The sequence below is a fragment of the Ambystoma mexicanum genome, chromosome 5p (assembly GCF_040938575.1).
Source record: "Ambystoma mexicanum isolate Mex_15411 chromosome 5p, UKY_AmexF1_1, whole genome shotgun sequence".
NCBI classification, from domain to species: Eukaryota; Metazoa; Chordata; class Amphibia; order Caudata; family Ambystomatidae; genus Ambystoma; species Ambystoma mexicanum.
Genome location: NC_090930.1, coordinates 190,668,507 through 190,695,791, shown reverse-complemented (window position 1 = coordinate 190,695,791; position 27,285 = coordinate 190,668,507). Strand labels below are relative to the sequence as shown.

General features: G+C 44.9%; 1 protein-coding gene across 1 annotated transcript in view; it reads right to left on the bottom strand.

The window, feature by feature from the left end:
- The window catches only part of CAPN6 (calpain 6), an 831,133-nt gene that overhangs the window by 323,698 nt on the left and 480,150 nt on the right, over window positions 1–27,285 (bottom strand). Inside the window, exon 6 of the mRNA XM_069612607.1 lies at window positions 5,175–5,365. Within this exon, the coding sequence (XP_069468708.1) occupies window positions 5,175–5,365 (191 nt within the window). The remainder of the gene's footprint in view (window positions 1–5,174; window positions 5,366–27,285) is intronic.

Sequence of the window (27,285 nt, the reverse complement as noted above, 5' to 3'; positions counted from 1 at the left end):
ACACCACCCGAGCAGGGTAGTAGACCCTTTCGACAGCGATCATACCCAATGAAGGAGAGTTGCGGCAAATGAATACATGAGCGACAGGAGACCTGCAAAAAACTTGAGACACAAAGTTGGCGAACACGTACTGGTGTTGCAAAACCCTACAAAGTCCAAGCTGGAAACACGTTATGACTCCGCACCCTGGACAGTGACCTGAACGGAAGGACCGATGGTGACAGCAGCATTAGGACAATAGACGGTCACCAGGAATGCTTCTTGGTTCAAGAGGGTGCCCCAGCGAATGTGGACTGACGGAGACAGACAGTCCCAGGCGGAGGCAGAGCTGCCACCACACGCGAGTCACAGAGGGGAGGGAGAAGCGACACTGAGTGGAGAACTGGCAGAGCAGCCAGAAGGATCTGAGGGGGGGGCGTATCCACAGGCTGGAGGTGAGCCAGAGTGGGGACATAGCTCTGAGGCAGAATCCAGGCAGAGGCCCAGCAGGTATAACCTAAGGGCAGCCCGAAGGCTCCAGAGCAGCCAAGAGACTATGAGTGGTGAAATAACGACGTGGAGAGCGTGTAACTGTGCCAGACTAGATTTGCACAGGGAAGTTAGTGATGTTGTTTGATGTGGTTACATGTGTGTGTTTAGTTGTGTTTTGTTGGAAAAAAAGGAGGAATGTTGGATTCTGCCTCATGTCCCGCATGCGCAATGATGTGAGGCGCACAATAAATAAAGGGCCCCTCCTGCCAGAGGTCAGGCAGTTCCGGGCATGAGACCTCGCGGGCATGTTGTGTCCTTTGTTCGCTCTCACAGCTGCAGGCCCTGATCATCCCTCTCTCCACCGGCTGCACCGGCAGGAGGGAATATCACACACCCGTGACTCCCGTGGGCTTCACCCTCACGGGGGAGACCAGGAGCTTTTGAAGGTATGCAGCAGGTGGGAGGGGCGAACAGCGAGGTAGCAGCAATGGAGAGTGGCTCACCAGAGAGGGCTACGGGACGCCAACCAATGGAAATTCACAAGAACACGGCACGCCATACTGTGTTCTGTATGTCAACTCTTATTGGCCCTACATTGTTGGAAAGTGACAGAAAATGTATTTTGAACTGTGATAGCAAAAGAGAGAGACACACACAAATTCATGACACAAAGCAGAGCAGTTCATAACAGGATATATTTTAACATTTTCAGTTTTTGACAAAGTAATATGTCTGTTAGAGGTGGGGATCAGGGTATGGGAGAGACTGCTCTGTAAATGAGTTTGTGTGGGAAAAAATGATAGAGAGGATGTCTGTTAAAAGTTGCACATAATTTCTTGGCAGGTTTAAAGGCTGCACATGACTGCAGAATCAACTGAAAATCAACATAGAGAAAGGCAGCAGGGGCTGTGTAAAGAACCTTAATGTATGACCTGACTATTACGGCATAGCTTTTGCCAGTCTGGTGTGAGCAAGTAGGGGAGGGGGGCCTATGGAGTTTAAGGAGTGCTCCCAGCTCTGGGGGAGCAGTTTCATAGAGAAGAGCAGATTCCAAGGATAGGGCTAGGTTACCATTCATCCCCTACTCTTGAGAGCTGAGACACACATTCAGTATTTACAGTGAGACAGAAACTAGAATATATGCTTTCATACTGTATCTTATAACTTGAAAACACTGACCACTGCCAGCTTCTCCCCAGATCACTGGGCAGGCACCTAATATACCTAAACATTACATGTGAACATAAAGTGCATACAGTGCATAAAGTATGATATGATATGATAGGTTATAACCCACAAGGTTCTAAGCGCGGTCCCGGGGATTGAACCTGTGTTACTCCGTGTCGTCTTGGTCCAAGGCAAGCAGGTTGCCGCTGAGCTATCCTTCCGAGAAGTACATAACAATATTTGGACATTTCTACCCATGTTAGATACATCGACATTCCATAATTAGCTATAAATCTACATACAATACTAATTTTAGAACTTTACAGCTGATATATTTTCTTTCATAATTCTATAACACATATTTGCCACTCACGCCATGTTTTGAAGGCTAAAATTTTATTTAGGACTCTGGCAATTCGATTAGCCCTACATGCACATGTTTCTATCTAATTCACATCTTTAATGCACAGACATTCTTCAGGGGCCTTTTTTCTCTTCTTGAATTCTATTTTGGTGGGTTCATTTTCTGAAAGTTATTTCTACATATTTTCTCCTCTCCTTTGATCCTTATTTGTAATTTGTCATATTTGAAAGTGCCTCAATTTCTTTCCGACACCATCTCAGGCGGCAGCAGGACTGGCCTCCACGACACCACGAGGCCCCTAGAACCCTCAAGCGACTGCAGAGCAGCGCAGGTAAGCCCAGCTGGGCTTTGTTTCAATTGATGTGCGCTCTTCGAAAAAGTAAAATTTGTGGCTGATCTACTTGTGAATTTATCATGTGGGCACATTCATCAGATATCGTTTTGGCCTGCATGTACAATTACTTTTGCTGCTGCTTTTCTCACCATAGCAGTCCAGTGGGGTTCTTTAAGTCTATGTGGAGTGGATCTTCCAACATGGCCAACGCCATGCGACAAATTGCAGATCCTTGCAAGCTCGCCCCGACTGCACTGTGATTGGCCTGCCCCAGAGGCTTAAGCCGAATCACGGAGCCGGCAGGAGAACAGCGGCCCCGCCAAAGACCCACTACTTCGCCCTTTGTGTCCCATTATTCCTCATCACTTTCTTTCCGACACCATCTCAGCCAGAAGCAGAACTACCCCCCATGACAGCACAAGGCCCCTGTAACTCTCAAGCGATTACAGAGCAGCGCAGGTAAGCCCAGCTGGGCTTTGTTTCAATTTATGTGCGCTCTTCGACAAAGGAAGATTTGGGACTGATCCATTTGTGAATTTACCATGTGGGCACCTTCATCAGATATCATTTTGGCCTGCACATAAGATTACTTTTGCTGCAGATTTAATCACCATAGCAGCCCAGTGGGGTGGTTTAAGTCTGTAGGGAGTGGATCTTCCAACATGGCCGACACCATGGTACACATTGCACTGTGATTGGCCTGCCCCTGAGCCTTAAGCCCAATCAGGCAGCCGGCTGGCGAATGATGGCCCCCACCAAAGGCACACTCCACTTTCTCCCGGTTGCTGAAAGATGAAATTCAAATCCATCGGCATCATCCGCAAGGCTGTCTGGAGCCGGGGCCATCTACAACTGGCTCTCACTAAATACTCTCCCTCCAGATATTTACGTTCCTCTGGCGCCAACTCTCTGCATGTCAAGCGCTTCTCAAAACTGTGAGTTGGTGACCAATCTCTTTCCTCTGCTGGCTCCCTCCGCTGGAACAGCCTCCCCCTTCCTCTGCGTCTTGAGGTGTATCTCATCAAATTCCATAAGCTCCTCAAGACTTTACTTATCACCTCCTCCTTCCCCCACTCCCTCCCTTGCAAAACACTACAGTCACTGAGATTGGTGGCCAGGGCCCTCATGCATCCTTCCGGGTCCTGGCCTCTCCCCCCCCCAATCGCCTCCAGCCTCTGCCCACTCGCAGCACTTGCCTGTGGGCACCCACTGGCCTGTGCTGTCTCACAGGCCTGCACTTATTATTGGCAGTTGACCACTCTCATCAAATGTTCTCTGTCCGGCACTTAACAACTGCTTGCAACCTACTTCCTAGCACTCCCTCTCCCCTCGTCCCTTCTCCCTCTCTGCACTTGCACGCTCTGAATGCTCACAAGGCCTAGTAGGGCCGCCTCTTTCTTTATCTTCATTGTTAGTATAGTTTCCTTTCACTCCCATGTTCCATCCCTGCTGCCCTGTGGGCACTTCGAAAATACAATTTCCATGATGTATAAGCGCCTTACAAATGCACAATAATATAAATAAATAAAACTCTCTGTGTCAAGCTCTCAGTGCAGTACTCAGTGTTTTATTTCTGCCATTATCTGTGCAGTTGTGTTTTCTTACTTGTTGTTTTCGCTGTATCCTGTCCTTTTCTCTTTTCTTTGTTCTGGACTTGATTATTTTTCAAAGTTCTATATCTTGCTCCCTTTTCAACTGGGGGATACATTGACAGGGAGCCAACCACCTCTTCACTCTCTGAAAAATAATGCTGAGTGATGTGGACACAGAGAGTTACTATGAAAAAAGGGTCAACGCAGATGAGTGTGTGTAGACCTGGAAAAATCAGGGAATTAATAAAAATAATAAATTAAATACAGTACACTCAGGAGTGTCCACTGTGTATAAAAATGTACATTATTTGCCCAGTTTACCATGGGGTTTAGCTAGTTGACTGAGCTGTTCGCCAGACCGTGACCCGGCTCCCAATGGATTTTGGAAAAATCAGCCAGGTTCTCATCCTCGCAATCACTGATGGTACAGAGAATGTCTCTAATGAATGCACATTGTTTAACATCGTTGCTGGATCACACTCTACTCCTACTCCTCCTCCTCCTCCTCCTCTTCCTCCTCCCCCTCACATTGTTTTTGATGGCAGCCAAGGGCCAGTCGCCACCTAGTACGGAAATGGTAAACAGCATCTTGGAAGACTCTGGTGTTTAGCAGACATACATCAATGCCAAAAAAGCGTGAAATGTGCTAGTGAGATCAGATGTCTGATTTAGCGACTACAAAAAGAGTGATATGAGCAAATCTCACTCTCAGGTACATTATTTACCGTAAATAGTGTGTTCAAAATACAGCAAGAGGTAAATATTACAGCATTCACTCAAAGTTGGTCGGTAATCACTACGGGTTGTTCCTTGGGACAGACAGATATACCAAGCATCACCTTCATATATCACCTGTGGATAAACTGACACATAGGAATCAGGTACTTTTAGCCTGCTCCCATAAACACCTCAGGTGTTGCACCTGCCCCTCCCTCTAATCCCACCAACCCTCTCTCTCCTCCCACCTCTCTTCAAGAATCCTGTGTCAACAGTTTTGCTATAGAAGAACACGTGACATTGAATTCCATACTGAAACTGACCCACACACAGTGTATTGCCCCAGTTACCAATGACACATCTCAGGTGTGAGTTTGTAATATAAAATAATCCATCAAATAATTGTTTAAGTCAGCAAGTTAGATTGTTGTCAGTTTGTTCTCAGTAAGTTGTTAGTCAATACTAGTTTATTATAGTACACTGAGACTTTGAGCAGCATACAGAAGCAATATATAAAACTATAACTTACCCATCACTCCAGGCACCTGTCCACTCCCTCTTTCCCCATGGGTTTCTCATTCTTATCATGAAGAGTTTTTCCGATTTAAAACATAGGAACGTCTGTTCTAGAGTGACCTTCTGAATCCCTGTCACAGAGTACGCGTGACCTTTAACCAGACCTAGTACAGTGACAGCTTCCATTTCGTTGAATGAGGAAGGCTGTGGAAGGGGTACAACACAAAAGAAATGGAATATGAGCCTGTGAGGCAGCCAGAACCCTCTTTACGCATCGCAGACAATGAACAGTCATATTTCTGAAACATGCAGAAACATCAGACATTGGGCCTCATTACGACCCAGGCGGTAAGTTACCGCCTGGGCCGTGACTTTACCACCATGGCGTAAACTACGTTTACGCCATGGTGGTTGGCGGATTTACCGCCCCATTCCAACCTTGGCGGGGCGGTAAATCCCCATTTTCCCATTTTCTCTTCCCCATTCCCATTTTGCCCCATAGGGCATAATGGGAGTGGGGAAGGCGTTAATTACGCCACCGTAAATTACGGTGGCGTAATTAACATCAAGGTCCCTTAGCGCCATGGATTTTAACACCTGCTAAAAGCAGGTGTTAAAACCTCCATGGCGCTAAGGGACCTCGGAATCAGGCGGTAAGGGCCGGCGCTGTTTACGCCGCCGTAAAACCCTTACCGCCTGAGTCGTAATGAGGCCCATTGAATAAAGATTGCCCAAAGGATTTCCTTGGCTATATAGAGGCAGGAGGCCACATGCTGAGTGACTTTATAATATCAGAGAACTCAGCGACTTTCAAAAGAGGTGGGGGCATTTGATTTCTTATAGTACATGGGTGTCAGACCGCAACCTTAATCTCTGGTCTCATTTTTCCCCACACGTTTCATTATCTTCCATTTCTCCTCTTGTTTTATTACGTCTTTCTCTTCTTGTCTGCCTCTCTTTATTCCACTGTCCACTTTGTGTACTTTTCATTTTTTCTGAAAATGCTTTATTTCACTTCTTTGCTTCCATTTGAGCAGGTTTCTGTTGCCAGTCTGATAGACTCCTTTTCTCGCCCTTTTCTCTTGCCCTGTATATTCCATGTTCATGTCCAGACGGGTTTAATTCAGTCTCTCATATCCTGTCCTTGACACTCCATTTTCTTAACCTATATGTGACACTCAGTTATCATTCCTTTACATTTCTTTTATTTTCTATCATTTACTAGCTCTGTTCATGTTCTGACATTACATTTTTGTTTCATGTTTCTCCTCTTTTTCACTTTCTACCTTTCCTTCTCAATATCAACCGATGACCCTTCACCTGTGCTGACAAATAGTCTGGTGCCCAGCAGGCAGCATGACACAGAATACATCAGTGAGAGAGGACAGGTGTCTTGCCAAACCTGTGAAGGGGCATTGTGATAATCCATATGATATGATACGATATTTTATTTGTATCGCACTCATACGCAAGTGTTTCAGAGCGCGACAAGGCAAGGGAGGGGAACAAGGGAGAAACAAACAACAATCTTACTAGGCCCAGTGACATTGAGAACGTGCAAGTGCATGGGAAAGGGAAATGGAAAAAGTGGTTGGGGTGGGAGGGAGTGGAAAGTGTGGAGTAGTGGAAAAAGATAAATAATAATAAATAAAATAAATAGATAATAGAGGCAATAAACAGTGGTAGTGTAGCCAGCAAGTGGCAAGTGCCGTGTTTACGGCAGCATACTGGTGGGTCTAAATAAGTGCAGAAAAAGAAGAAAATAGGGTCGGGGGTGAGGGACTGTATGGGTACAGATACAGTACCCAGTGCAAGGAGTGGCCAGGAGGCACTGCTGGAAGGTGGCAGGGTGAGCAGGTACCTGGGCCCAGGGGACAGAGGGTGGCCAGGTGCACAGTGCCAAGAGAGAGTAGATCAGTAGGGAAAAGGGGGATCGAAGGCAGAAGCAAAGAGGAAGGTTTTGAGGTGCTTCCGGAACTGGAGATGGTTCTCCTCAAGTTTTAGAGTGGCAGGGAGGCTGTTCCAGTGGGAGGACCCAGCCGAAGACAGAGATTTACCCCCAGCTCGTTTCTTTGAAAAACGACTGAACCTGATGGAGTTAGAGGTAGAGGAGCGAAGAGCTCGAGAGGGGAGGTATTTGCGGAGGGATAGCTGCAGGTATTTTGGACCCAGGCCCCAGAGAGCCTTGTGGACACCGCAGAGGGTTTTGAATTTAATCCTTGCATTCACTGGGAGCCAATGGAGAGATTTCAGAGCTGGAGAGACAAGGTCCTAGGGCATGAGGCCGAGGACAAGTCTCACAGTGCTGTTCTGGATTAGTTGCAGATGGCAGAGAGTAGAGGCAGGTAGATTTAGTAGGAGGATGTTACAATAGTCCCGACTAGAGAGAACCAACGCTTGGGAGACAGTGAGCTTCTGGGGGAAGGAGAGGAAAAAAGAGTACCTTTGAGGAGGTGCAGTAGGAAATTTGACTTTTTCGAGACCTCTGATATGTGGGCGGAGAAGGAAAGTGTGGAGTCAAAGATGACCCTGAGGTTCTTAGCCTCACAGCTGGGGGTATGGGAGGGCCAATGGAGGCCCTCATATGGTGAGGCAGGACTCCCATGTAGGATTGTAGATGGGTAACATTCAACAACAGGAACATATTCCACCAAGGGGTTCCTAGTGACTTCTTACAGAAACCAGGTGCAAAGCTCAAGCTGTCTATGATGTCAAGCGTAACTCTGAAGTGAAATTAACCCCACTGTCGATAGGTGTTCATCTATGACGTCATGTTGTATATGGCCTACTCGGTTTGCACATCCCACCTTCGGTACAGTCTCTAGGGCCTACAACTTTTTTTTTTATTGATTCAGATGAATTTAATCAACTTTTCAATTTACAATAAAATGTCAAAATGTACAGTTAAGAAAAGACAACATCTCATATAACAAATACATAAATAAACAAAGCAGCAAAAGAACAGATTATAAAACCATTATCATATTTACATTACTTGGTTGTAACTCATAAGATTTTCATTCATATTAAAAGAAATTGATAGATAGATCTCAACAACAAAAAATCTTTTTTTTTACCAAATCATTATCACTTGTATTACTGTCAAACATATCTCCATTATCTTTTTTCAAAGCAAGTAGTTGTTTCTACTTCGCATCTCCTAATTAGATAAAGGTGAATTGAGGTAAACTGAGTCCAATTGCAATGAGATCAGAACATTTACAGTGGCAATTTGGAGAGGCAAGTAAGTGGAACCACAAATAAATGACCAACATTGATTTTGGTTCATTGTCCCAAAGTATTTGCAAAATGTATTGAAATGTTGTTGTCTCCTGGTAAATAACAGAGGGCATTTAGCAATTAGATGTTCTAATGTCTCAGGAGTATTAGAAATATTGCAAAAATGACAAATATTTTGGTTCACAGACAACATTTTATGCAAACATAATAAATCTCTGGTCCGCCAAATATGACAACGAAAACACAAAATTGAGTGTCTATATTGACCAGACGGGCTTTGGATAAATATTTCTCCATCACTCCTCTTGATTTCAAAGGAAATCTTTTTGACTAATGGCACTTTTATATTGCAGACATTTAGTTTGATTATCAATCCACATTGGGCCAGTTGTAACACTCTGCGCCAAAACTTCGCTTCCCATCTATCAAAAGTCAGAGCAGACAGAGGAACACCTGTTTCCAAACCATACATTATGGTAGGAATGACCTTCATTGTCCAAAATATCACCGCTGACGTTACTGAACCTTTTCCAAATCGAGATAGAATAATACGGGCCTGAGACATAGCTGATGTTAGCTTACTTTCAATATGTCTGAGATGTTTCATGGGTTTCAGTATGGCCTCAAAGATAACCCCCAAGTAAGTGTAGGCAGAAACAGTTAACAATTTCACATTATTGATGGACCAATGTCTCAAGGAGCGGCCACAACGCTTGGGATCGTACACTACTACTTGAGTTTTGGAAGTATTGACTTTGAGTTCATTCTCAATGATATATGAGTTAAATGCCGTTAATAATCTTTGCAACCCTAAGGAAGTCTTAGATATTAAAACAATATCATCGGCATACATGAGAGCTTTGATAGGAACACCATTAATTCTAGGAGAGTCAGATTGAACAGTGTCAAAATTGTATTTAATATCATGAATGTACTAGTTGAAAATGGCAGAGGCCAATAAACAGCCCAGCTTGAGGCCAAGTGAGGTAGGAATGGGCATAGAAAGTAGGCCATTGAGATTGGTTCAAATTTGTATAGAAGTAAATGAATGGAAACTGTAGATTATGTCAGATAGCGTCGCAGGACACTGATCTCTAGCAAGTTTTGACATCAATTTGACTCTAAAAATCGAGTCAAAGGCAGAGTGTAAATCTACGAAAGTGAAATACACTTGCTGTTTTAAAGATTGACATTGTAGTTTTAGTGCATTTAAGCAAAACAGATTTACGTTCGTGCCCTTCCCTGCGACGAAACCTGATTGCTGTGGATCTCGATGATTGCACTGCAGGGTCCAGGCACAGAAGTCTCTAAGGACAAATTTAGCAAAAATCTTGCCCGGTGTGTCAAGTAGGGCTATGGGTCTATAGATTTCTGGCAAAGAACGATCTCCCTTTTTAAAAATGGGGACAATAATTGAGGTGTGCCAAGAGGTTGGTAGAGTTTTCGCACTTAGTATACATTGAAAAAGATTGAATAATATTTTAGCCCACAGCTCCGGATTGTCCTTAAACATGTTGTTATTTAAACCATCCGGGCCAGCTGCTCTAGATTTATTAGCAGTTTTTATGTAATAAATGATGGAATCAATATCACAATCAAGAAGCCATTTTGTATTGGCCTGTGAGATATATTTATAATTATCAAAACTGCTATCAGTGTACATCTCCGTGAAATGAGAAATCCATTGATCTTCTTGTACCCCATTTGCCTGAGCTCCAATCTGATTAGAGCAATATGTATGATTACAAAGTCTCCATATGTCAGCAGATTTTTTCGAGGCAAGAGTGTTGAACATTCTTTCACCATTGTGCTGGTATAATGTGGATTGGTGAGCACAAATCCAATTCATGTACCTTCATTTGGCAGACCTGAGAGCTTCATACGGGTATGAAGAGGAAGAAGAAAGTAAGAGCTTTCGTTCTTTTCTACAGAGGGCTCTCTTGTTGAGTTCTTTGTCAAAAGTATGCAGATGGGTTATCGGTTTAGATTTCAAAATTAGGATGTTATTTTTAAATTGTTGAAGAACATGAGTATATTCTAACAATATGTTATCTGATGTATGTCGAACCATAATATGATTTAAATCATTAAGCTTAGTGGCCGACCAGGAAAAACGAGTTCATGCCTGGTTAATTGTAAGAGGTAATCAATACCATTGTCTGTCTGCACTTAAAGGCGTAACATGCCTATGAATTGCTAAAGAGAGTGAATTATGATCACTATGTGGTTGTGATGTAATGACTAGTGATGAAATCTGAGAAAATAAACTTGAATCAATAAATATATATATATATATATATATATATATATATAGTTAATGGTACTAACAAATGTGTCCCTATGCCTAGTTGAACATGCCAGTAAATCACCCATCACAGCCCCATTTACCATTTTGAAATTTCCATCCAACATAAAGGATGACCAAAATAGAGCCTCTTGAGTGGCAAGATCATTTTTGGGATGGATACAATCGATGTTTATATCACCAGCCAGTATGGTAGCTGTAATATCCTTCGACAAGGCTACCTTTTCTAGCATGTCTGAGAGCCCTTGAACGAAAAGGTCATTCGAAACTCACAATGGGTTGCGACAGATGTTTAGTAAGGCTATAGAACCATGTGGACTCAATAATTTGACCAATTGAATGTGGGTGGCATGCATAAGCCAGGGTTCAATGGTATAATCAGAGGACAATCTAACAGCCACCAAAAGGCCCGAAGTAGGTCGCCCTTTATCCCTTATGATGGCAGGGACAAGAGAGATTGCATAATTATCCCATATCGGGGGTGTAATTAACCATATTTCTTGAAAAAAACAATACGTCAAAGGGATGCAAGAAGTTATCAATTGAGGTCTGGAGATGCACATGTCCCCTCGTGTTCCATCTACACAAAGTTAGAGATCCGGTGTCAACTACTTTTTGTGGTTATTAAGTAGTAGAGACATTTTTGATCAATTGGTAAATTCGTGTCTGAGGCACTGTCACTTTGAACCCAGATAAAGAAGGAATCATGGGTTCAAATAGAAGTTGAGACCTATCAGTGTCCTGAGAAATAAGAAATCCCATGTCCAAGAGCGACAACTTTGCTTTCCAAATAGCCTTTGCAACTATCCCTGAAGGAATCCATAATCGCACCACAGTAAAGTCTTGACCCGCTATAAACTCTACTAAATCTAAGTCACCGGTGGTGATATTTTCCAAATCCACAACATCGTTAAGGATGTTTAAGATGCATTGTCTGTTCAGATCATACACATGAAATTGACCACCTCTACATTTCATAATAAGAGAATGACATTTTGGATCAGGTTTGTTAAGAGAGGTCAACAATTATTTTTCGCTGAATCTGCTGGTAGATTTATTATGGGTGACTTGAGGCAGCATATTTGTGGTGGATGACACTCCTGTATGTGGCATCGGGCCAGATGCCATATGACTATGTGAGTCTTGATTTAATTGTATTGGATTATTATTAGCACAAATCGTTGGATATGAAGCAGAGGGACCAAGGGTCGAGACACCAGACATTGTATTCAAATGAGCGGTGCCCGGATCCATGGTCACCTGTTTTGCAAAAAAAGGCATTAACTATGTTCTTTATCTGCATTGTAACCATTCGAGTTAGACAGGTCATTTGTAAGACTTTTAGTCGTGTCACAACTTGTAGTTGAAGATGGATCTAAGGAAGATGAGGGCCGATCGGTCCCAACAGAAGGAAGGTGAGAGTTCCAGTTGGATGGTGCAACAGATGGAAGTTTAGTTTTTAAATACATATCAACCATCTCCCTCATATCGTCCATAGACGGGTTTGTGTCAGAGATTTTCTCAGAAATTGGAACAACAGATGGAAGTTTAGTTTTTAAATACATATCAATCGACTACTTCATGTTGTCATGAAGCGAGTTTGTATCAAAGATTTTTTTGGCAATTGGGACAATGTCATGATGTACTTGTACAACCCTCGGAGTTGGATCATTAGATGCAAGGGGCAATATATTTGCCAAAGCATTCAAAGTAGGATGTTCTAAAACACTTGCAAGTTTATTTAAATCCAAATATTGTAGGGTTTGGAATGGCATGGCCAAAATAAATTTTCGGTATCACATTGTCTTAAGGAGGTATTTTTGACAATATCTGACTCAGAATTTGCACCAGCCGAGATAGCTTTGAAAAAGGTAGCTAGAGTGTTCTTCGGTATCTTTGTAGGTGCCATGTTTTTAGACTTCTTAATGAGAGATTGTCGTGGAGTCATTTTCTTTTTGATTTACTTTTTGCGTGGGACTGGAGGAACATTAGGGCATGGTTCAGAGGGAGCTGAAACATCTCCATGCTTCTCAGTTGGAATCTTTAAAGACGAGATCTCAGGTTCTTGTGATAAGCTCACCCAAGAGGCATCTCCTATCGGTTGATTATCACTGGAGCCTAACACTTCGATAGGTCTAATAATGTCAGAAAAGGCAGGCAGTGCCGACGTGGGCACCGTGTCTATAGGGATGGACATGGGATCATCCATGATGATAATGGGAGATGGACATAGAGGAGGTAATGGATTCAAAGTCAGAGATTTTAAAGATAACATTCATTCACATATGTAATCTATTTGAGTAGTCTGCCTAGACGCTTTTTCATCTAACCGCTCTAAAAGTTTAAACACACTTAAAATGGTAGTATTGATAGCTGAAAGAGTAATTTCTAGAAACATAGGTTGAGATGGATGATGATCTATGGCCACATTAGGGCGTTGGCGAGGGGTTGGATGTACATAAAGCGATGTTTCGTCAGGCACACAACTAATCGAAGAAATGTCATATTGGTGATCTAAGTGTTCGCTACAGATAGAAATGGGGGATTCACATTGGCTCGCATAGATTGAAATGTTATCACTATGCTGAGACCCATGAGATGAAACATCTAAGCATGGTGCAAGTGTAGGAAGATCTATAGATTTTACGTTCATGGGTCTGCCCGCTAATAACAGGGTTGAATCCGACAGCAAATATGGCATAGGATCAACATTGTGAGTAAAAACTTTTGCATAGGTAGATTGATTAGTACGCTCACGAACGAAGGTTGGATATTGCGAGGTGCCTGCCAGTTGTGGTTGTCCACATGGTAATTGCAGACCGTTATGTGAGATTATATTAGAAACATTTTCACATGCTTTCAGAGAGCACACATTAGGTGAATTCCTCACATTGTGATGTGGAGTTAACATAATCGATTTGCGCGTCGTGCATACTGTATTTAAATTACCTGATGCCGCCGTCTTGGAGGAGACAAGGGCACCCTCAGGCATGGAAGATGTTAAGGAGTATAAATGGTTAAACATAGAAATGAGTGACCTGTCTATGTAAGCTATTTAACAAACTATTGAGATAACGTGCAGGACAAAAGGCACAGCAATGCACGGCTATGCTGGGCGAAGCAGGCAAAGCGGTACTTTTTTGAAGGTACTTCGATTGCAGGTGCACGCGTGTGTGCACCTGCAAGCAAAGTGTTTCCCAAGTGTTGGGACACACCTGGGGCGTGTCCAAACACTTGGGAAATGTTTTGCTGAAAGCAGACAAACGTAAAAATGGAAGTAAATCTTCCAATGGATAAACACTTTGGATCTTGTTACAGGACGCTGGCATTCATTAGCAACCTCAGAAGTCCACAAGAGTCCGTATCAGCTGAGGCAGCAAAGCAGCAAGGCAGCAGCGTCTCGTGCAGGAAGCGGGCAAAGCAGTACTTTGTTGAAGGTACTTCACTTGCAGGTGCGCGCGCATGGCTGCACGAGCGAGCACGTTATGTAGTCGAGAACACAAGCCCAGCCCTTCCAGGGGCTCATCCCAACACTTGGGAAATGTTTTGCTCAGAAGTCCACAAGAGTCCGTATCAGCCGAGGCAGCAAAGCAGCAAGGCAGCAGCGTCTCGTGCAGGAAGCGGGCAAAGCAGTACTTTGTTGAAGGTACTTCACTTGCAGGTGCGCGCGCATGGCTGCACGAGCGAGCACGTTATGTAGTCGAGAACACAAGCCCAGCCCTTCCAGGGGCTCATCCCAACACTTGGGAAATGTTTTGCTCAGAAGTCCACAAGAGTCCGTATCAGCCGAGGCAGCAAAGCAGCAAGGCAGCAGCGTCTCGTGCAGGAAGCGGGCAAAGCAGTACTTTGTTGAAGGTACTTCGCTTACAACACATGGGGAGTGTAGGTGAGCCACGAGGCAACTTAGGCCTACCTTTGTTCCTGCCACCCTGTTGCCACTTTCCATCACCTTAAGTATCCAGGGAAGCACAGAAATTGCCATATTGCAATGGTTCAAGGCCATTCCTGTGGGATATGATAATCATATTCCACTGATGTGATGCCACAGTCGGATGACTATGCATTTTGAGAAGCATGTGTGTGCACTGTTGGCTTCCTATCGAACTTATGCACAATAAGATAATTATCACCTTGTTCTCTGTGTACACAGGACTATAATAATGTGGTACTTGCTACTCAGCATAGTGGCACAGCTGTGGCACGCACACCTGTTGCTCAAATTATGTGGAAACCCATAATCTAAAAGCATATATCATGACAGGGTGTGCTGTGACATTCTTACTCTCTGTTGTTCTGGTGGCATTGGATTGCATTGCCGCTACCATTTTGTTCTTGTTCAGTTTCATCGAGGTGTTGCCTGCTATTTGTGTTACTTGTTTGTCGACCCTTTCTAAGATCCTAGCCATCTCGCTTACTTTTTCTATGGTGAGCGGCTTCTTGAGGAGTTGCTTTTTCAGGGTCTGGGATACACATCCCTCGATGACTTTCAGGCGTATGGATTCATCAAGCGAGAAAGAATGAAATTGGCAGTTCGCTCCTTTTGTTCGTAGGCGGGTGATGAACTCATCAACGGTCTCATCGATTCTTTGCGTGCACTGATTAAATATGTATCTTTTTATAGTCCCTGGTGGGCTCCATTACCAACCTCTTGTTCAGGGCTGTGATTAGAGCTGTGAAGTCAGTTTGTTCGGCTGTTGGAATGGTTTTCAGCAGGACTTTGATGTCATTCCCTGCTAGGTTTAAGAACATACTGCGTAGCCTCAGTGATTTTATTTCCCCCGCGGCATCTATGAATGTGTTGAAGTCCTCTAGCCATTCTACCCACCTCGGGCCTTTGTCCGCTTGAGGCGTCATGGAGAAGGGGGGGACAGGTGCCATGCAGTGGCCGCCGTGTGCCCTGTAGTGGCTGGAGGGGTTGGAGCTTGTTGGTCTGGTGGAGAGCTCATGGTGAGGTGGTGGTGGTGAGCTTGGTGAATGTCTCACTGCTGGGGTGTAGATTAGGCTTCCTGGGGGCTGCAGCTTGTTTAGTATCCAAGGAGCTGCAGATGGATAGCTTGGGCTTGCTATATTGTGCGGTCACTCTGAGTATTGGGGTGTCACCGACCTTTCTCTGGAGTCTGCTGGGCTGTGAGCCTCCGGTGTGACCGCTGGCGGATTGCCGCGCAGTCGTTGTGAGGTGGGTGCTCCTCTCGCACCCTGCAAGGGCCAGTTGTCTTGCTGGCGTGGTGTTGGTGGGTAGTGCGTGGAAAACGCCAGAACAGGGGGGGGGCGGGCCACATGGTGCTGGTGTCCTCACTAGCTGGGGAGGAGGACGGGCCTGGGATCAGGCGCTCCGCCGCGCACGTGGGATTCACGTGGCCGTGATGAAGGAGGAGGAGGGCGGCCTTGGAATTGGCCATCTGCTGGTATCCTGTGTGCCGCCTGGTTGTATGTGCACAGAGGAGGAGGACGGGCCTGGGATCAGGTGTGCTCCGCTAGGGGTTGGATTCAGTCTGCTGTATGTAGGAGGAGGGGGGCGGGCCTGGGATCAGGCACACGCGCTGGCGATGCTGGGCGGGCCGTGATCGGTCCATTATATGCAGGAGGAGGAGGGTGGGCCTAGGATCAGGCACACGCACCGGCAGCTGGACACGCTTGCAGCGTAGCTCGGAGCGGGATCACTCTTGGAGGACGGAAGAGGAGGAGGAGGACTTGGCGGTCTGGGAAAGAACCTCATCGCCAGTTGTTGGGCCTGGATGGGCAACTCTAATAAGGACAGACACGCCGAGATAGTACATTCGTCTTCTTTATTCGAATGTACAAACCTAACTGCCCATAACGTTCCCTCCCTCTTACGTCCCTCGTCACGTGACTCTACCCACGTGACCCGGCAGCGGTCTCTTAAGGAGGCACTAGCCCTGTAACAGGCCCCAACTCCCAAGTGGGGGCTGGAAATAATTATTACCTCAGGACTCGGACAACCTTACGGAGAGTTTTCTTTCTGATTGTAAGGAATGAGTAAGACGAGTAGTGTTGTCTTTTTCCTCCAGGTCGGTAATCCTTGGTCAGAGCAGAAATACCAAATGAATGCAGCTCTGACTTAGCTGCCAGAAAAAAAAGAGCAACTTCTCTCCCCACCAGGCAATTTCATCCCAATAGTCATTGGGACAGGCAAAAATGCATCTGCTGGGAGTAAGTGCGGCAGGGGTTCTGGCCTATTTAGCCTCCTCAGAATGGAGGCGTCTGCTGGGAGTAAGTGTGGCAAGGGTTCGGGCCTATTTAGTATCCTCAGAATGGAGGCGGCTGCTGGGTGTAAGTGCGGCAGGGGTTCGGGCCTATTTACCCTACTCAGAAATGAGGCGTCTGCTGGGTGCAAGTGCGGCAAGGGTTCGAGCCTATTAAGCCTCCTGAGAATGGAGGAGTCTGCTGGGTGTAAGTGCGGCGGGGTTCCGGCCTATTTAGCCTCCTCAGAATGGAGGAGTCTCCTGGGAGTAAGTGCGGCAGGGGTTCGGGCCTATTTAGCCTCTGCAGAATCGAGGCGTCTGCTGGGTGTAAGTGTGGCAGGGGTTTGGGCCTATTTACCCTCCTCAGAACGGAGGCGTCTGCTGGGTGCAAGTCTGGCAGTGTTTCAGGCCTATTTAGCCTCCTCAGAATGGAGGCGTTTACTGGGTGTAAGTGCGGCAGCGGTTCGTGCCTATTTATCCTCCTCAGAATGGAGGCGCCTGCTGGGTGTAAGTGCGGCAGGGGTTCGGGCCTATTAAGCCTCCTGAGAATGGAGACGTCGATTTGCATGGGTTCCGGAGCAGAGACGGACGGGGTTGGGAGTGTCTGATTGGAAAAAGCCATCTCTGCTCTCCTCTCGGACCTGCGAGCGTCCACCTGTAGAGCCATGTCCACTAACTCAGTGAAGACTGAGGGGAGAGCCAGTACTACAGAAAGAGCGTCTTTCATGTGGCTACAGAGACCACGGTAGAATACTATGGCTTTCTTTTCTTCAGGCCACGAGGTCTCTGCAGCCAGTTGATTGAAACGGGTGATGTAATCAATCAGAGTTTGTTTTCCCTGTGTAAGATCAAGCCATTCCAGGTCTCGGGATTGTGCCTTATACCTGGTGTCAAAAACTTTTGCCATCTCTGTCACCAGTAGGTCGAAATTGTATAGGGCAGGGTGATCACTCTCTAGTAATGGGTTCGCCCAAATGGCCGCTACACCTGACAGGTGAGAAAGAAGGAAAGCTGCCTTGGTAACAGAGTCAGGAAAAAGCTGGGGTCTACACAAGAAGTGAAGTTTGCACTGGTTGAGAAAGGTACGGTATTTCCTGGGATCCCCCTGGTAGCGTTCGGGGGCAATAAGAGGAAACGAGGTGGGAAGGACCACTGGAGTGGGGACTGTGGGTGTTGTGGGCGGAGGTGGAGGCGGAGCTGGGGGGGTGGGGTCGCCAAACTCGGCATCTGCGGGTAAAGGGGCACGAGTGCTTTGTAGGGCGTCGAGTCTATTGTGGATGGCTGTTGTGGCTGCGGCCATGTCGGTCCTAAGGGCCGCAACCGCTTGAATTAGAGCGGCCACAGGGTCCCCGGAGGAGGTATCTATAATCTGGACAGCCAGGAAGGCTTCACAGTCTGTTCTGATCTTGATGGTCGTGCAGATTATTGTACCTCCGTCCCCAAGTACCGCACAGACAGAAAGGATACACTGTCTGTGCAATCTTCGAGGCCACAGGTGTGTTGAGCCGTCAATCAGGTAGCAGGAACGCCGGAAGGACCCCTGACCGCTGCAAGGCAATGGTTAATGGTTAAGCAGGAGCAGTGCAATTGGTACGGATAACGGGTAACAATCAGTATTAACAAGGCTTACCCAGGAGTGTTGTAAATGGGGTCCTAAACGTGGTGAGAGCCACAGATTGCTGATGATGGTGAAAGAGGCGTTCTGCACGGCTCGTAGGTGAGTCACACCTGGGTCTGATGTAGATGGACCAGTAAGGCAAGAAGTTCAAAACCAAGTTCCAAGATTCTAGGTTCAGAGAGGATAATCCAAAGGCAGTCCAAGAGAGAGTTCCAAGGTCAAGGAGCCGGGGAAACAAGGCGGAATCCAAGAGACAGAAATCCGAGGGACAGGCAAGACAAATCCGAAGAACAGGCCGAGGTCGCACAGTCCGTGATCATAAACAGGGCGCTAAACAATCCTCAAGAGATCAGCTGTGAAGCGCTGTACCCACGTTGCCAAGATGCTTTTAAACTGATTAAGTAGTTACGTGATGTGTCCCATGGACGTGTGAGACGTAACGTGATCATGTGGTCACGGGACGCCGGATGTTCGTGGTTGCCGTGGGAGTCTCCGTGGGCGTGACCAGCCGTGAGTGCGCCTCCATGGCAACTGCCAGCGAAACAAAGGACGGTAGACGCCGGGGCTACAGGCTGATGTCCTCCTCTGCCAGGCAAACTGCTGGGTCTTTCTATGTGCCGGGACTGCTCTTGTGGTTAGGTGTGGTGTGGGGTGTGTGATCGTGTGATTCTTAATGGGGCGAGCAACGGGAGACGTGACAGCTGACCTGAAATGACAGAGATACTTGAAGTCATACACATAAGATACTCACGTAGCTCCATTCCTAACAGTTCAGATGTAGGCTGAGCATCATTTCTAACTCTGGATGGAGGCGTGAGGGGTGTCCTCATTCATCTCCCAGTCACTATCTGATGGGGGGTGAGATGGTAGTCCGAACCTGGTTGGTTCCTCAATGCATATAATGCCAGTGGTATGCAATGCAACCACCCTTTCATCAAAGTAAGCTTCAACTTGGCTATCCTTTCTTTAAGCATGCCGTTGAGCCGTTCACAAAAATCCCATTTCCTTGTGGATGATAGGCCGGAGAAAACTTGTGCTTTATACCAAGCAACAAGCATATCTGTTCAAATATCTGAGTCACAAAATGGGGACCATTGTCTGATCTCAATTCTTCACATACTCCCCATCTAGGAAATACTTCCCACACTAAGAATGTTGCTGCACAGGTAGAGTCTGTGTGCGTACATGGACCAGCCTCAATCCATCCATGTAAAGGGACAAACTACTACAATCATGTGTTTATATCCATTACATACTTGCAGCATGTCGACATAGTCGATATGCAAATGCTGAAAGGGGCCAGTGGGTCTCGGGATAACTCCTGTAACTGTGTGCAGTGTATGCCCAGCCATGAATTCTTGACACACAATGCAGTTCACTACATAGAACGCAACATACTCTAACAAATTTGGTACAAACCAATCCACTGCAATAGTTGCAGAGAGATTCTCCCTAGTTGTGTGCGCGGGGTAGTGTAGCTGTTCCAGCGCCACCCTTAATAAGGCTACAGGCATCACCGGTTTTAACCATGCTGTCCTGTCGCCACAATGCTTCAGAGGGGTTTAAAGAACACCCTCTTTGCGCCCATAAATCCTACTCATCTTGAGGTGCTTCCCCCTGGACCTCTATCAATTGGGTTCTTGACAAATAACTATATTCATAGGACACGTTCATCATTACAACCATTTGGTAATTTACATCAGGCGTAATCAAATGTCATAATATTTTCTGAACATGCAGCAAGTTTGGCCTCATCATCTGCTGCTTGGTTTCCACGTGAGATAAAGTCTGTCCTTTTAGTGTGAGCTGCACATTTAATGATTATGATCCCTACTGGGAGTTGCAGTGCCTTAATAAGCGTGTCCAATAAGGCAGCGTGCTGCACTAGAGTGGTGTCCCCTTGAGGTTAGCGCCTCCTTTTCCAACGTGCTAACCCTGCATGCACCATTGACGTCACATAGGCAGAGTAACTGTACACTGTTACTTCCTGGTCTGCATGAATATCAGGCGTGACAATCAGCGCCACTAATTCTGCAGCTTGTGCTGAATAATGAGACGGTAGTCGAGCACTTACCACCCTCTGAAACTCCCCATTGGCTGTGTGCTTTACCACAGTGGCACCTGTGTATCCCTGCCCATCATTTTAATCGATTCTTGAAGAACCGTCAATAAAAACAATTTCTCCACCTGTCAATGCATTTTCTTTTATCCTAGGGATTTCATCATAGAACTCTTCATAGTTTGCACAGTCATGCACATGCTCATTCTATGCCAATGGTTCAGCTACAAACATAATTCTGCATCAAACTATTTGAATCACTGGATTCAATATGAATACCTCATAGGCATAAGCCCTTTAAGAAGTCAACATGCCTTTTGGTTTCTCTAGAATAGCAAACAGTGCATGCTGTACAAATAATGTCAAGGAGCATCTCATCACTATACTTGCAGCTTTCTCTTCGGCGAACGTGGCGGCGGCCATTGATTGTTCGCATGGAAAGTGACCTCTCATTATTGGGTCTAAGATTCCACTATAATATGCAAGGGGCGTGTACCCTAATGTGGTTCTCTGTGTAATAACTGCTGCCATAACAGTGCTATCTGTATGCAAGAATAAGAAGAATTCCTCAGCATAATTAGGAATACCTATAACTGGAGCTGTGCAAATTTCCTTTTTTAATTCATCAAACCTTTCTTCCATTTTCTCAGTCCACACGATTTTCTCTTGTGTTGCCTGTGCTTTCCTTAAAGCCTCCAATAAAGGACTTATATATGAGCTGTAGTCAAAGACCCATGCTCTGAGAGAGTTACATAATCCCATAAATCTCTGCATGTGTTTCATCGTGTGTGGCTTTGTGGTTTTCAAAATAGCCTCAGCTCTTTCAAGGGTAACCTTTTCTCCCTCGTGTGAAATTAATTGGACTATGTACAACACTTCCTGTTGACAATACTGTAACTTTTCTTTGTCAACCTTATATCCTTAGTCAGCAAGTGTAATCATCAGCTGAACAGAATCGTGTCTGCACCCTTCCTCTGAAGTGCTGCAAACTAAAATGTCATCTACATATTGCAACACATCACATTCTAAATCAATATTGCTTAAGTCCATCTCAAGTACTTTAATGAAAATCAATGAAAACTCACAATATCCTTGTGGTAAAGGAGTGCTTTTCAACTTAGTCTGTCTGAACGTAAATGACGTCAGATCCTGCGAGTCTTTGTGCAATGAGATTGAGAAAAATGCATTTTTCAAGTCAATCACAGTAAAATATCGTGCTTCAACAGGTATATTACATAAGATTGTAGCCGGATTAGGAACTAAAGGGAACTCGGCCTCTACAATCTGGTTTATCGGGCAGAGATCTTGAATTAAACATCACAAGCACCCTTTTGATTTTTTTGATAGGGTACACTGCAGTATTACATGGTGACCCTGACGTCACTAAGCTGCCCTGATCCAAAATGGCAGAAATTGGGCCTCATTACGGTCCACAATGAAGCTGGCACTTTCACCATATCTTCATCAAAATACAAAGGACGCTTTTGTGCTAACATAATTTTCTGAGGAACTTCTCATTTGATTGCTCTTACCCAATAAGTAATGCTCATGTCAAATATTACTTCGTCATCAGATGGATGATTGATCTCCAAATAGATTGTCATCAATGACATCAGTCAATCTGTAACCTTCCCCGATGGCGATTACTACACACCATTGTCTCCCTTTATCCTCATTTCCATCAAGCAAAGCCAGTTCACCTCGCACTATGGCTTCTTGTAGGTCTAAAGGAAAGATGTGTCCCTCTTCTTCACGCATAGGTATAAAATTTGTCAGGTATTCTCATAGTTCTGCCCACTAGGCCTGGTAGCCATGTCAACAGAATCCATACTCCATAATGAAAAACCTCTGGTTCTAAAGGTGTTGCTCTCATGGCAACTTGTCCTGCAAATGCCATAATAAATTTGCTCATGTTTAAACAAATGCATTCCTGGTGTTGAACACACTATGCCTTAATCAGCAAAGAAAATTGTCATGTTCAACTTTGTCTCGACCCAATATATTGACAAGTGTCTGCCTCGAATATAGCAGCGGCACCGACATGTCACACTTTCCTATAGAGACTGATAATTCTTCAGTGAAAGGAACTCTGCTTGTAGTTCCTGTGAAACCTTGAGTATTCATGGCATTTCCCAACATCGAAAATCTTCCCTCTCTTATACATGAGTGCATTGCCCCGGTGTCAATAAAAAATGAAAAAGATTTGCCTCCTATATTGAAGTCTACCCTCGGTTCTTTGTGAGGATTCGGCATCACAGATATTTCTGAACACATACAGTCTCCCAGTGAGCTGTCCTATTGCGGGTACAGCCTCATTCCATTACCCGTGAAAGGATTCCCTCCATCAACAGTGACACCCCCTATTCTAGGAGTCATTAATTGTCCTGTGCTCCTGTTCTGTTGAATCTGCATAGGTGACTGCTGCAACTGCCCTTGTGGCAGATTAACTGCTACCTGCTGCGTTTGCAAGTCTTGCTGCAATCTCGTAGCTTGCTACTGCTTCATTGCTGCATTGTTCGATTCCGAACAAACCCGTCTCCATTTTGCTGTGAATACGCAGGTGGGTTTTAAGGTGGGCAGGTTGGTTTGAAGCCTCCCTCTTGAAAATTGGTCATTTTGCATTACCCCTTGACTTCTACACATGCGAGCAAGGTGCCCTGTCATCCCACACGTCCAACATATAGGTGGTGGTCTCCTAACCTGCCCATCATGCCCATCCTGCATGTTTTGATTATCATTCTGCATATTCTGAAATCCACCTTGATCATTCTGAAAGCTTCCTTGATTATTCTGCCAATATCCTTGATTATTCTGATTATTCTGAAAAACTCTTCCTCAAAATCCTCCCCTTCCTCGTGGAGCAAACCCATTATTGCCCTGATCAAACTGTCTTTGGTTAAAACATTGCACCTTCAATGGCATACTTGGACAGTTGTTTCTGTACTGGTTTTGCCTCTTTGCCTTTTCTAACATCGTCTTTTTTGCGATTCTTTTCCTGAAAGAGTCTACAATAATGCGCGATGGTCAGCTGAATCTCTGACCATGGTTTTGCTTCTATACCCACGAACGTCTTGAGCTGCGTCTATACAGGTTCTGGCAGTCCTTGACACAATATATGATAGACCCCAGGTATAGATTTTCCCCAAGATGTGTGTGTCTCCAAGGCCCATTGCTCTTGGAAATTCTGAATGTAAAGAAGCGGATCATCCCCTTCTTGCATCTTTTTCATCATTATAGCTCTCATATCGGACGTGTCCATATACAGTATTCCTCGTGGAGCAAACCCATTATTGCCCTGATCAAACTGTCTTTGGTTAAAACATTGCACCTTCAATGGCATACTTGGACAGTTGTTTCTGTACTGGTTTTGCCTCTTTGCCTTTTCTAACATCGTCTTTTTTGCGATTCTTTTCCTGAAAGAGTCTACAATAATGCGCGATGGTCAGCTGAATCTCTGACCATGGTTTTGCTTCTATACCCACGAACGTCTTGAGCTGCGTCTATACAGGTTCTGGCAGTCCTTGACACAATATATGATAGACCCCAGGTATAGATTTTCCCCAAGATGTGTGTGTCTCCAAGGCCCATTGCTCTTGGAAATTCTGAATGTAAAGAAGCGGATCATCCCCTTCTTGCATCTTTTTCATCATTATAGCTCTCATATCGGACGTGTCCATATACAGTATTCTAAGCGCTTTCCAGACCGCCGTTCTACAGTTATTGAATGGTGCTCCATCATGAGCAGTGCTAACAGTAGTAACACCAGCATACCCTGCCCTTGACCAAATGTCATCAGCTCTCTCACCAAGCATGTCGATCAGGAGACCTTTAATGTCCCCTATAGCCAATGTGTTTCCTCCCGTCATTTTCTCTAACTCATGTAGCCATTTCCCAGCACCAGAAGTTAAGCTCTGGAGTTTACACCTTGGATTATCCTTGTCCCTCTGGGGCCACGGTATATACTGTGGTCTTGCAACTCCTTTCTCTTGCAAGGGAAAGTGTGAAGCCCCAAACCCATTCTCATTTATCATCATTTGCCTGTCCACCGTAGGGACAATATTCCCGTACCACCTTCTTCCTGGCAGTGACCTTAATCTACTCACATATGGTGGTGACTCCTCCCTCTCACCATGGAGATGCCCTTTAGGTCGGTCTGACTGTGTCAATGGTTCTGACGCCCTAGGTATAGGTGCGTTTAAATCCAACCATCTTACTTCCTTATCCATTGGAAAACATCACTCTGGACCACATACATTCCCTTTCTTTTCCCCAAGGAGGGTATCTCTGTATTCATCTGACATTTACTGTGCCCAACTCGGGCAACTTCTCTCCTCTTCATATCTATCGAGTGTCAGTCTAAAGACAACTCTTTATGCTTCATACTACATGAGGCTTCCTCTGTGTTGTAGAACTGAGTGCTCTCAAGTTGATCATTCTTTCCCTTCCCATTGATTCTTTCTGGACTTTCATTTCATGATAAACCTTATCGATCGCTTCCCCAAGGCCCCTAGAGTCAAACTCGTCTTCTAGATCAGCTCTAGATGTGCCTGGTAATGACTCATATTCTGGAAAACAAAATCCTCTATATCCTCCCATGCTGCTTCTGGATTAGAATTCCTAACTTCTTTTTCCAAGCGATCAAGATTGCGTGCTCTCTGCCTTCTTTTACGTTCCACATCATCGTCAAATTCTCTTCTCTTCCTTACTTCCTATCTAACCCTGTCTTTATCTTTTTTCTTCATATCCCTTCTCTGTTTGCCCTTCGTATCTCCTCATCCCTTTGTCTCTTAACTTCTGTTCAGCATCTTGCATTCTTTTTCCTTCTAGACTTTCCTGCTCATCAATTAGTTTGTCTATCATCACGTTTTCTTTGCTCTTCTGCTCGCTCTTGTTTTTTCACTTGCTTGTCTTGATATAACTGCTCTTGTCTTTGTCTATCCTTCCTTTTTGCTCCTTTGTCTTTCAATTGCTCCTCTCTTTCTTCCTGCTATTTGTCTTGCTCATAAATTTCTTCCCTTTGCCTTACATCCTCGATGTCTTTACAATCAAATTTGAGCAGAATCTGACCACCCATCCATTCGTTCTGTAAGAGCGCTAACTCATCAGTTTTATCTATTTCTCCCTTTCATCTCTTTCTTTCTCTTCTTATATCTAGAGATGTACTTGCTCAATCACTTTTTTCCTTATCATGTCTCTCCTTGCCCCTTGGGTACTTAGAGATTACATCTCTCTCAGTATTTTTCTCGGTACCCTTGTCACTGCTATGTGCAGGCTATTTATATGCCGGGTTGCTATACCCTGTTGCTGCCTTAAGCTCCGCTAATGGGTATAACCCATCGTCTTTCTTATTTTCACCGTCTACTTCAGCCGGGGCGGGGGTAGCAGAGGGCTCCCCACCCCCATCTTCGCATACATTAAGTATCCAATCTATAGGAGGCGGCTCGTCTCGCTCCTCCTATTACATTTTTCAAAGCTCTAAGCTTGCTAGTCGCTTGTCTAGCTTCTTTCCTGTGTATGATGCATCCAAATATGTCGTCATATGCTGCAGGACTGTCTTCGATAGTGACCCTCCTTGCGGCCACGCCATGAACACTTTATCTGCGGTTCCTTTAACCCATTCTGCACTATACTGTCTAAGCTTAGGTGCATGTTTCGGCAATTGCTTGAAGAGGTGCACAAGTGGAGTAACATCCTCCATTCTCGATTCGTCGCTTTTAACCTGCTATCACTCGCTTGCTTTAATCGCAGATTTAAAAATACATTTCAGAATCGTCGCAGGCTCCAATCCTTTTAAACAAAGTTTTTTACTTTAATCTTGCTAAAAAACAACCACCAAGTTAAATTCAAAAACATTTTCCAACTTCACATTTCTCTATTTGCAATACATTTTTCTATGACATCATCATTTTTCATAATCACATAAAATGAACAGACAGACAAACATACTGGACCGGTCACATATATTCTTCTCTACAGCCCTTTTCTGGGACCTGTCTTACCCCCTAAAAATGCTGCATACGGAACTTAAATCAATCTCTTTAAGTCTACCTTAAATCAGACTCGCATCCTACATCATCCGCTACGGGACTATAGATTGAGATTTCTTCTAACGTTCTTTAAAACTTAGGCATTGGGTGTATCCTCTTTATCATGGCCTCTCTCATGATACTTCTATTGCTTGGCCACACTCAAGTGAATTTCTATTCACTATGTATATAACACTCTTACTCTCACGTCATGTTTATCCTGCCTCCCGCTCTTACTCACTTTTTCCCTTATCTTACTTCTCTTCCCCTCTCATTACCCATACGTTTTGCCAACTATCTCAGTTTTCACTCACCATTTGCATTTTCGTCTTCTGGTCCTCGGGATCGTATGCCTCTTTTACCGCCTGTTCAACTTTTGTCCAATCAGCTTCTCGTATACGCAGGAGGGGATTCTGTTGAAATCAGGGGACCCGTCACACCTTGCTTTCAAGCTGTTTTGGTAATTAAACTAACCACTATCTACGGGGAACATCACATCCTTCCAGCCAAATGGAAAAGGTTGTGCGATATTGCCAGGACTCTAAATTTTACTTATGTCGATGGCTCTGAACCATCCTCTCCTCTACCACGTGAACTGGATAACCCAACGTCTTAATGAGTAGCAATTACGCTGGAGATGGATGGAGATGCATATTTTATTCATACATCAATA